This window comes from Macadamia integrifolia, chromosome 12, assembly GCF_013358625.1.
Source record: "Macadamia integrifolia cultivar HAES 741 chromosome 12, SCU_Mint_v3, whole genome shotgun sequence".
Classification (NCBI taxonomy): Eukaryota; Viridiplantae; Streptophyta; class Magnoliopsida; order Proteales; family Proteaceae; genus Macadamia; species Macadamia integrifolia.
Window position 1 is genome coordinate 20,462,657 of NC_056568.1, and position 11,555 is coordinate 20,474,211.

Below are 11,555 nucleotides of genomic sequence, written 5' to 3' on the forward strand. Positions count from 1 at the left end.
CTACATGGATCTTCTTTTGCTGATCAATTCTGTTCAAAGCCAAACTTACTGCCAGTCTTGAGCTGTCTTTACTCACCACTTCTTGTAGAGTCAATTTAGCATGCCCCTGGCTCTTTTAGCATAGATCCTAGAAGAGGACTCCTAATAAATATGCAGAACTTATTAAACTAAGGTTGAATAGAATGTTTAATGTAAATGGGTAATGTCGCATGCAAGAGCAATTTCCAATAGCGGCAGAGAAATTTTGCGGGCAAACAGGGGGATTCATGCATCTTAAATATGACATTTTGTTTGTGAAGAGATTTATATATATATATATATATATATATATATATATATACATAATCTCTCTTCACGAACTATTAGATGCAAGCATGATAAGATCAGTTACTGAGAGGGTGGCGGGGGGGTGGGTGAGAGAAGAACCAAAGCCTTTAAACTGAGATATCAAGATTCAATAACTCTAATTCAGAATTTGGAACATGACTAGCCAAGTTCAACTGCATTCCCAACCCATCAATGACACAATAGATCTCGTCAGACCCTGGATGTGATGTGTCTCCAACCAGAAACTTATGCATCCTATTATCCACTTCTATCCAACTATATGCAGCTGTTTTCTGCACTCTATTACCAATCATCCTTTTCCTCACTTCTAATGCTTCTTGCCATCTCCCCACATTAGCATATATGTTAGAAAGAAGAACGTAATTTGATGAGTTCTCTGGCTCTAAAACAAGTAGCTTCTCAACTGCCTGCTCCGCAAGCTCTACTCTGGAACTGGCCCTAGAAGCACTCAGTAAGCTACCCCATATGACAGCATTGGGCTCCACTTCCATTTGACATATAAATTCATATGCCTCTTGTAACCTCCCTGACCTACAAAAGAGATCCACAATACAAGCACAGTGCTCAACCTTTGGTATAATATTGTGATCTGATCTCATACTCTTAAAGATTCCAAGTCCCAGTTCGACAAGACCTGCATGTGTGCAAGCAGTTAACAAGCTCACAAATGTTATGTCATTTGGTTTCACCTCAGTTTCTTTCATTTTGTTATAAAGAGTGATGGCATCCTCAGCAAACCCATTGACTGCTAGCCCTCCAATAATGGAATTCCAAGAAACAATGTCTCTATGAGTCACCCGATCAAAGACTTGCTGAGCTTTTCTGATGTTCCCACATTTAGCATACATATCTATTAAAGCAGAGCACACATAGACATTCAAGATCAAGCCTTCACTTTCTATTAGGTTGCCTATGCGCTCCCCAGCTTCTACTGAGCCCAACTGAGCACAAGAAGATAGAGCACTCACTAATGTGACATCATTTGGCTGGACGTTTTCACTTCTCATCAAATCAAAGAGCTCCAGAGCCTCATTTGGTCTGCCATTTTGGGCATATCCTGTGATCATTGCACTCCATGCAATGACATCCCTTTCAACCATCCGATCAAACTCTAGACGTGCTTCATCGACAGCCCCACACTTCACATACATTTCCAATATCGCAGTTGAGACAATCATATTGATACACAACTTGTTTTGATCGATTAATTTCTTAACTCTCAAACCCATCTCCAAGTCCCCCAGCTTGGCACAAATAGATAGAATAGTCACCAGAGTCATTTCATTTGGCAGAAATTTCTCAGCTTGCATCCTTTCAAAAATTCGCAGCGCTTCATGAAGATAACCATTACGTGCGTAGCAAGAAATCATGGAATTCCATGAAACAACCGTTCTTTCAGTCATCTCATCAAACAAGTTCCGTGCTGCAAAAACCTCCCCAGATTTAGAGTACCCAGATATCAAGCAGTTGAAAGCAACAGGATCCCTCACTACAATTTCATCAAAAACCTGTTTTGCAGAGTGCAAATCACTGGTTTTCGCATACATATCAATCAAAGCAGTCTGAACAAACACATTTGAAATGAACCCATACTTCATCACGAGAGAATGGATCTGTTTTCCCTCTTTGATCGCCAACAACGAAGCGCAGGACCTGAGAACAGGTGGAAATGCATAAGAAGGGGTCCGGGTTCTATCACGGTGTATAGAACAGAACATTTCCACAGCTTCCTTGTTCAAAGATAATTTGGAGTAGCTAGAAATGATAGAACTACAGAGAAATTCGTCCGGTTGAGGTATTTGATCGAACACAAGGCGAGCATAGTAGACTATGGACAAATCTAACAGTCTCCTGACGAAGATTGGGGTGACACCTGGGTACTTTCTTAGGACGAGAGTATGGATTTGCTTCAAATGGTTCTTGTGAACAGAGGAGCCAAGTATAGATATCAGATATTGCTCCATATAAAGAGGGAGAAATGGACTTTTATGCTCCCAAAAGTTTGTAGCATCACCTCTGCATATGGAATGGAACATGGTCTGGACTCTGGAGAATAGCCGTTGGAAATAATACGTTTTGGCTGCGGAGATTTGTTCTGTAAGAAAAATGATCAATTTTAACAAGCACTTCCAACGTCAAGCGCATCTGGTGTAGTGGTATCATAGTACCCTCCCACGGTACTGACCAGGGTTCGATTCCCTGGATGCGCAAATGGTAGTTTTATATTTTTTGGTCATAGGCAGTAGTTTTTTTTTTTTTTTTTTTTTGGGGGGTGGGGTGGGGGTGGGGTGGTGTTGGGGGATCTTACACTTTACAGTTTTGGCCAATGTTAGCACATGTAAAAGCATCAATAAGGGTAGGATTTTCATGTTTTATAAGTGGTGGGTTATCATTTCACCTGTGATTATGTGCACAAGCCACACCGACCTTTTAGACTTCTTTTTCCCCAAATAATTATAGGGAATGTCAAAATATATGTGTTTATTCTTGTATTTCTATATCTGAATCACAGAGTAGAAAAAAGTCACTCCTAAAATTTTCTTTGGATTTATTTTAAAATAAATCTTGCTTCCCTTGGTGTCTTATAGTAAGGAACACAAAGGTGTTTTGTTCTACTCTCTGAATGAATTCATTTTCCAAACTGCTACTTTTAAGTCTTCTGAGCTTGTCATTCAAAATGACCAAATCAGAAGAACTACAAATTTCCATCCACCTATATTGCAATCACTGCATATCCATCCATTGATGAGCTCAACTGCTGGGTTATCTAACCTATAGATTCAGTAATCACAATGGAATACCATTTGTGGAAACTTTAAACTCTTAATGCCTGAAATCAGATGAACTGTTGGGGTGATGTTTTTGTATTTCGTATAGAAAATACGAGGAGAAGAATACCCATGTAACTTCAGGTGGCAATGAATTCCTGCAAAGAGTTCAATCACAATTGAATCCCTGAAACAAAAATTGAACAATGAATGTCAAATTAAGCTGATGCTTCCACGATTCACAAAATCACTGAGAAGGACAAGTATAAAAGGCCACAAGTCAAAAAACCCATATACAGAATGTTTTCCTTTACTAAAACTAGATTGTTCAAAACAAAGGAGATGCCAATCGTGGAAAAGGAAATCCTTCCTCAAGGCATTGTGTCCTAATTTCCTGCATGACGTGTTGAAGAAGAGTGGGATTGCTGGTGACAATGCCATCTACATGTTCCAACAGTATTTTGTGCATGGAAACTTGATCATCAACAGTCCAAGCATAAACTTTCTTATTACTGCCATGCAAAATCTTCACAAGTTTCTCATTAATCAAAGAGTGGTAAACACCAACCACTGTAGCTCCCTTCATCCTCAATAAGTTTGTTGTAACACCGGTTGATGGATCCTTCATAACAATGTAACCAACCTGCACAATGGCACCATAACATTTGTGAAAGGAAAAATTGATGTCAGAATCAGATATGCCAAAATCTAATGCTTTTAATTGGCAAGACAAAATATTAGCTACTAATTTCAATCAAATTGGGTAAAATGTATATCAACACATAACACTTTCCTTTTGCAGATAGATTCCCTGTCACTGAAAAGGTGTGACAGCAATGTCTTTTTACACTAGTGTTCTGAGCCGCAGTAGACTAAATACAACAGGGTAAAGCATGACCCCTCTACAAATTAGATTTGGACCAGATGCAATCCAAACCTATAGGCCCAAAAAGAGGCCCAAGACTGACCAGGGAAACCCTGGCCTTAACACCTATCTAGCCAACCCTCCAATACACTGGGAACATCAGGATTGAAACTTGGATCATTGCTCTCGGGAATTGCTGAAATGACCAGATACTTGATGAATGATTCAAATAAATTTTACAAGATGCTTATCTTTCAAATTTCAAATTCATTGATTAAGACTGAAAAATCCACACCCTAATCCATCGTAAGTTCTACCACTACGCCCCCTATCAATTTACAAATGAAGAAAGAGTTGTGAAAAGGAAAATACAGTATTTTCTTTTAAAAATAATTCCTCACCGTAGCATCTGATGAGAGATTAATTACATCCCTCACTAAAGAATCACTTTTAGCCCAAACAAGGCAGTTTCTACATCGTGTCTTCTCCACCTGCAAAAGTTTGTAAGGAAAGCCTCAGTGATTACATTAAGAGAGAGAGTTGAAGAGTATGAAACTCAGCCCCCAAATTTTCAAGTTGAAGCAGCCCAAGCAAAAGAAGCTTTCAAACCTATCTGCAGATGCACTAATGCACCTCCTACAACAAATTGGCTAAGAAGAAGGTTCAAATTTCAACATTTGCCAGAGTCAGTTTCCAGGGCAATGACACAAGTTACAAGCCCAGTCACAAAATCCCAATAAAACTTGTGTTTCCCGCCACCATGAAAGAACCAGAATTTGTTTCTGATCATTCAGATCCAAGTCACATTAGCAACTGGTGGCACATTGCACAAGGCAACAAGTAGTAGATGAGAAATTTGAGTCAAACTAATCCTAGGGCTCTTAGTACACCTAGCAAATCAGTTGCGTTCAGAATTTCCACTACTGTCGGCAACATCAGTGTAGTCAAATATCATCACCTAGGAGCTGAATCACAGTGAGGCACACCTGTAGAACCTCACCAAGGCCTAGGTAAGGAAGTATTACCAAAGAATTAACCCAGTGCACATGGCATATGCTTCACTTGAAAAACTGTCTATGGTATCGTTCTCAATAAAATTCTTCCACTTTTCTTCAAAGGGACCTGAGACCAATGAGAAAATAACATCTTTCTGTCCTTTGTTGTTGATGAATCGCTAAAAAGGAGAGAGGACGACCAAATCTCCACAACCACATCACAGAAGATGAAGAAATGAGTCAAGTTGTCTTCAGCATGAGCTTCACTTGAGACCATTAGGATTACAAGTGCACCTTTCTTTCTTGCCCTTTCCTTTCAACGAAAACAGTTGCAGGGGGAGAGAGAGAGAGAGAGAGAGATCTTACAACAGAAATAATGTCCCTTGCAAGCCCTTGCTCATATGATGGAGGCCCAACTTTCGCATCCAGTATTACCTGCCGAACTGACCTTGACACTGACTGCAAGAAGTTAACAACAACTACCATGATTAATGGAAAGGAATTTTTGTGGGAAAAAAATAATCCATACATATAATTCAAGTCAACCTAGACATGGTCAAGGAAAAATTGAGTTAATGTATCATATTCATTAAAATTCCAATATTGAGAGAAAGGGAAGCTGACAGAGAGGATAATCAAGCACACTAATTCTAACATACCGTCAAAGCATCTTCAATCATAAGAACTTCATGATCATCGAACTCTTGAAGGAACTGATGCCTGCCACGCAGTTCTTTTATCTAAAACCAAAGGAAGTGATAAATAAAAGAGTGTTGAGTTTTGAACAGAATGTTAAATTCTGATGCCTATGAAGCTGCTTATAATTCAAAAACTATTTGGGGTTTGCTACAAATCATGTTCCCCCATCCCGCCAAAGAATCTGCTTGATTCTTTTAAATGGACAGTAGCATGAACCTATTTTGACAAAGTATAAACCTATAAAGGTTAGAAATGCATTTCCCAAAGCATAAACGAAATGTGGCAGATGCATAGTTGTCAAGGTGACTACGGAACCCATGGCATTCGAGGGGCACCTAGGCGCCTAAGCAATAAGGCTCCCCACCTAGGTACCTTAGGCATGCAATATACGCAACATAGCAATGGCACAGAATTCCTCAGGACAGTATGACGCCAATGTGGAGGAATCTCCCATGCCACACCAATGTCGATTCCAATAACTTTATCATCCACATAGGGCCCACATAGTAAAGGCAAAAAAGAGAAAAAAAAATACAAAAACCCATATGAGAGGGTGATCGTACCTAACAATGTAGGAAATTTTTTCCCTAATTGTATATAATTATAATTATATGCAACATAAAAGCCATATCAATGCAATATGACATAATTATATTAATAATGATCAAATATGAAAAAACCAGCATGTAATAAACAAAGCATAGGATATTAATCAGAATATTCATTGAAAGAACAAAGCAACAAACATAAATCAATGTAAACTCATGAAGTGTTAAACCAGGAAGGTTGTCACCTTGGACCAAGCATTCTGTTTGTTGAGTTGAATCAAATCTCATACTCCAGTGACCTGAGCAAGGTGCTACTGGACCGGAGAATATCAGTTGCTATTTTCAGTCACTCTCCCAAATTAGAAACTGCTATTTCCTGGCTATCTAACCTGTTTTCTGCAGGAATTTCTTAGGGATTCAATTTATGTATTGGACAGGTTATTATTTACAGACTATATTCTGTTTTCACTGACTTTCTAATTCTGATTTGAATACTTTCTAATTCTTTAACAGTCACAAAACCCTCTATCCAACCATGGATCTAGTCCAGGTTTTGGGTTTTATTTGACAAATTAACAGGTAATCCTAACCAGAGTTTTGAGCCCATCGGATTAGCCTTCTGTGAGCCACAGATCATACTTTATTTCTGGATTATGTCTAGCCCTGCGATTCTGGTTGTTTTGGTTTTCCTTCACTTATATTAGGTGATTAGGAACCCCATGACTCATTCTCATTTAGGTAAAGACAACACCAAGGAAACCCTTTAATTTATGATAAAAATTTATTAGAAAATTACGAATACCCTCATGACCAGGAATAAGTAAACTTTTTTACGAAAAAAGGGGGCAAAACAGAAGACTTGATGAGTCAACAAAGGTTGCCAGCACCCATAATTGTATCTCCTCTTTGACATGAAGTATTTGCTAAACTCCCAAAGGGCCCCAAATGTGCCCTGCAACAGAATCAACTCCAACAAGAGAATCAGTTCCTTTGATGACCTTAATCAAGGAGGGTTCAGCTGCAAGATTCTATAATCACCTTCAACAGGCATGAATTCCAACTCATCAATTAATATCCCACAATTGTGCTCAAATACCAGCTTATAAAGTACGGCAAAGCAACTTGCAGATAGAAATGATTAAGTTTCCTTATCATTAAGCAGTATCTAATCTTCAAATATATTTTATATAGTTAGCTTTAATGTTATGTAGCAAGTTCTCACCTCTTTCATGCTTATGTGCCCAACTTTTGCAGTTTTATTACCAGATAAGCGCTGCAAATCCCTGACTGTGTCATCTGAGGTCAGTGAAAAAGTGGTTTGAAGAAATATTTCTAGAAACAACTCGACTACATGAAAGTGATAATCACTGAGAAAACAGTGGAAATTTTCCTCATGAAAACCTTTGCTAGGTAAGAATAAAATTGTTCCTTTCTATCCAATTAAAAGTTTGATTGATTTTTCCTCATAAGTTCCTGATAAGTATCATAGGATGCATTCCTTAACATCAAAATAACACCCAACGTGTATGAAAGTCAACCGTTTAAAATGCAGGTTCAGTTTTTATGAACCATTATAAGAAAATAGTTTAAAATGTATAAAAAAGCTCTAAGAAAACCAGATAAATGCTTTGTCGGTGAGTAAAACTTACAAGTTACAACTCCTCACATGTGGAGGAAAAGGAAGACCATAAGACATTCAAGTTTCAACATCCCAAGACATAAAACAATGCTGATGTTTGACAAATGCTGATGTTTAGACCATTCCATGTTGGTTGACTATGTAAAAACTCATAATAGTATGCCAGAACCCTCCATTGTTGAATGACTATGAAAAAAAAAGGGTAAATCTCCAACTCCTATGAAAACCAAATTCACATATCCTACTGAAAAACTTCTTTTCCTCCCCTCCCACTCCCCCACCCCCTCAAAAAAAAAAACAAATGACAGAAAATTAGCACCAAAGGAACGGATACAAAAATCCCAGACAGCATGATAATGATGGTCCAAACTCCAGTTGTAATATAGAATGTGATAATCCCAGATTCTAGAAGTATCAAGAGTACCAATCAAAACTTTTTTCTTTTCAATGAAGAAAAGGAATTTAAGAGAATTGCTACCCAAAGTAATCATAATCAGCATACAGACTTCAGAATTTACTCACATATAGATCTAGAAGTGGAAATTTCTGGATAGAAGAAGTTCTGAAACAGTACCTGTCATGGAGAGCAAACAATGCTCCATCTGAAGTGCGGGAAACATCAATCTCAATGCAATCCACTTGAGAAAGAAGAGCAATGCGATATGCAGACATCTGCAAAGAGAAATGGGGAACAAAAAAATAAATTACGAAAATTAATTTAATCTTTTGAGAACCATGAATATGGCATTCCTTGGTTAACTTCCATCAAATTTTACTATGAACAAGGAAATTGAAGGAATCAACATTAAAATTTAGAGGGAACGATTCTCAAATTTTACTATGAAAAAGGGAATTGAAGGAATCAACATTAAAATTCAGAGGGAACCATTCTCAAATTTTACTATGAACAAGGGAATTGAAGGAATCAACATTAAAATTCAGAGGGAACTGTTCTTATGTATAGAAACAATGCTCTCTAATCAGAAAACGAGGAGGAAAAAGACAATTAGGTTACTTGCAAGTAGCTAAGTTTTTATTTTTTATTATTATTATAATTATTTTTTCCGCAACTCATTATCTTTCTAAATAAGGAATAAGGAAGTCAACGACCCATGGGAAAACCAAAAAAATAGCTATATAAGAACCAGCAACATTGTAGAGCTAAGACAGATGCAAACTCATGTCAACATACATACAGTGTTGGGAAAGGCCTTGGTTGAATCACCCCCATGAGCGCAGACAATTGGAGAATTATTTATCCAACCACACTTTTTCAGTTGCATCTGCCAAAAAAGAATGCATCAACAAATAAAGATCAAGAATTCCCTCCAACAAATAAGAGCAAAATTCCAAATAGAGTTAAATCATATCAAAAGAAAAGCCTTTAAAGAAAATCAGAGGAAAGGGCAACCAAATGAAAAAGGATTAAACATCATCAGAACCCATATATATAGTGAAAATCACTGATGTCCCACCGCATTGCATTAAATAGTGTAGTGCATAGGAAGTTGAATTCTATGCCATCTAAATTAGTGTTGGATGGTCACAGAAATTGGAATTAAAATTAGATGCTCATCAGGGAGTCTGACTCAGGAAGGTTAAATGATATGAATTGGGGGATTTGTAGAGAATATTTAATGTTAAAAACTAGGAATTATCAAAAATTTCATCACTTATATGCTATAGAAAAAAGGACACAAGGGATGTAAATGATTTAAGTTTTCCACATTGAGACTTTCTATAGGTTTCTTTTTTATTTTAAATAATCTTCTATGTCTTAGATATGCTATCTCCTGATTATGTCAAACTGACTAAGGTGTGAACTGTTGGAATCTGATGCATGCATATCCAGCACACACGTATCATCCATTTCCATGTAACACTAACAGCATGCCAATGGGGATCCAATTAGGAGCAGCTGATGGTTTTACCTAATCATGGAACTTTAGTACTTGGATGCGTAAACTGATCTTCCGCCCCATCTTACTCACTTATAAGCCAGTGTCCTAGCAATTATGGGAAATTTTTCTATACTTAAGGGCCAAATCCTGGGAAAAAAGATTAATAATTTGCTTAGGATCCATATGGTTGCAAGTATAGGACGGGAAAGGAAGGGAAAGGAAGGGAAGTGAAATTAATTTTAAAACAAAAATAGAAATAAACACGATTTGTAACCATCTTAAACTCTTATTAAATATGGTAATCATACATTTCAAACGGAATCCTTACTTTCCTTCTTAAAATCAAGGAATTTGACTGAAAAAGTTTTCAATCTAGTTTTGATTTGAATTCAATTCCCTCTTCTTTGTTTCCCTTGCAACCAGATGGAGTAAAAGGGAAGACCATCCTCGGCCAGTGATCAATCAAATAGGATAACATGGAATCTCATTATCCCTCACCAAGAAGAAGAAATGATTCTTATTGGAAATTTGTTAGTAAGACAGAGATAGCAAACCAAATTATAATCAAATTCCAGCCCGTTTCAGTTTTCAAACATCGCAGAACCATTGATCACGCAAAGTGGGAGTAGGATTTGCTCATTAGTGTTCAACAAACACATAATATTGGAAAAATAAAAGCAAAAGAGCACAAACCATAAGAGAATTAGCGAGGGAGAATTAGAATGAAAATGCAAACCTGTTGGAATCGCCTGAGTCTGAAATGGAAGAAAATGGGAGGAATTACAGCAAAGAATGCAAGGATCAGAAGCAAACGGAAGAACCAGCGGTTAAAAGATCTCGAGAACTGAATCCACCCAAAACCATGCCGTTGGGCTTGCCTCCTAACTTGTCTCGGATTCGCCATTTCAAGAGAGACCTAGACTCTTCTCTTTAAGAATCAGTAGAAGAAAGAACCTGAAGAAGGCTAAAGCCAAAGTCAGTTAACGAGCTAGAGCATCTCCTCAATGGAGCCACACGCGCTCGTAGTCCTAGAGGTTATAGACTTATAGTAGAGCACTGAAGAAGCACTTTGGGGTCCACAGGTATTTGAGGGTACTGCTTGCGCGCAATATATTCAAAAAGGTTAAATTGCGTTGCCTGATCGCGTGGCTACTGCAACAGCAAGGGTCAAATCATGATTTTAAATATCGGTGTCGTATCAACCATATCATAACATTATTGACTGAGATCAATCCGGATTAGTTATCCATATCATTTCAGGAGTTAAATAGTAAACAAAATGTACTTTTTTTGAAAAGTAAGGGGTAAAAGTGACTGATACACACTGATCCTCTTTGATACTGAATCGATCAAGATTGGTATTGGTAGACCGATACTAATACCAGTATCAATACCAAGAATTGGATCCATGTGCAACTAGAAGGTGGAATCTTTATTAAAAATAAAAAAGTGAAAGAAAGTAAAGTCCTGTAGAAGATGAAGTCTTCAAAGAGACGAAGTTTTCAAAAATATGGAGCCTCTCTGAGATCAAGAGAGTGGAGTTTTCTAAGAGTGAAAAATAAGTCAATAAAATGAGGCAGTTTTTCGTCCCCCACTTCATAATATAAGCTAGTAGGGGTACAGGATTTATGATCCAAGATGGGTGTGTACTTTTACTCCACCATTCGAGTAATAGTTGAGAGATAAACTTCATACCGTAAGGCGGAGGGGATAGAGAATTTATGATCTTAGATGGATGTAAAAAGAAAAAAAAATATGGCTCAAGAATTAAATCGCAGTGATTGTACTATAT

At 37.5% G+C, this 11,555-nt stretch overlaps 2 protein-coding genes and 1 non-coding gene across 5 annotated transcripts; 1 reads left to right on the forward strand and 2 right to left on the reverse strand.

The window, feature by feature from the left end:
- Positions 1 to 428: 428 nt before the first annotated feature.
- LOC122057255 (pentatricopeptide repeat-containing protein At1g08070, chloroplastic-like) lies at positions 429 to 2,393 on the reverse strand. Its single transcript, XM_042619303.1, has one exon. It carries the CDS (start codon positions 2,382 to 2,384, stop codon positions 435 to 437), a length of 1,950 nt encoding a protein of 649 aa, XP_042475237.1. The 5' UTR covers positions 2,385 to 2,393; the 3' UTR covers positions 429 to 434.
- Positions 2,394 to 2,487: 94 nt separating this feature from the next.
- Positions 2,488 to 2,558, forward strand: TRNAG-CCC. Its single transcript has one exon. It is a non-coding gene; the product is annotated as a tRNA-Gly (tRNA).
- A 757-nt stretch (positions 2,559 to 3,315) lies between these two features.
- On the reverse strand, positions 3,316 to 10,790 carry LOC122057536 (glycerophosphodiester phosphodiesterase GDPD4-like). Of its 3 annotated transcripts, none has more exons than XM_042619663.1 (8): positions 10,500 to 10,790; positions 9,059 to 9,145; positions 8,437 to 8,534; positions 7,446 to 7,506; positions 5,636 to 5,716; positions 5,343 to 5,435; positions 4,383 to 4,472; positions 3,316 to 3,759 (listed from the first exon to the last, which is right to left on the reverse strand). In XM_042619663.1, exons 1-8 carry the CDS (start codon positions 10,665 to 10,667, stop codon positions 3,445 to 3,447), a joined length of 993 nt encoding a protein of 330 aa, XP_042475597.1. In that variant the 5' UTR covers positions 10,668 to 10,790; the 3' UTR covers positions 3,316 to 3,444. The 3 variants fall into 3 exon arrangements, with proteins under 3 accessions (XP_042475597.1, XP_042475599.1, XP_042475598.1); XM_042619665.1 differs by having other exon boundaries at positions 7,446 to 7,510; positions 10,500 to 10,636; XM_042619664.1 differs by having other exon boundaries at positions 7,446 to 7,519; positions 10,500 to 10,636.
- Between the last annotated feature and the right edge of the window lie 765 nt (positions 10,791 to 11,555).

Bases quoted from the DNA above. Each gene is read 5' to 3' on its own strand.
- LOC122057255 (XM_042619303.1), bottom strand. From the start codon at position 2,384: ATGTTCCATTCCATATGCAGAGGTGATGCTACAAACTTTTGGGAGCAT.
- LOC122057536 (XM_042619663.1), bottom strand. From the start codon at position 10,667: ATGGCGAATCCGAGACAAGTTAGGAGGCAAGCCCAACGGCATGGTTTT. The intron at 9,146-10,499 runs GTTTGCATTTTC...CTTTTTTGGCAG, and splicing joins GACTCAGGCGATTCCAACAG to ATGCAACTGAAAAAGTGTGG. The intron at 5,436-5,635 runs GTATGTTAGAAT...AACTTCTTGCAG, and splicing joins TGATTGAAGATGCTTTGACG to TCAGTGTCAAGGTCAGTTCG.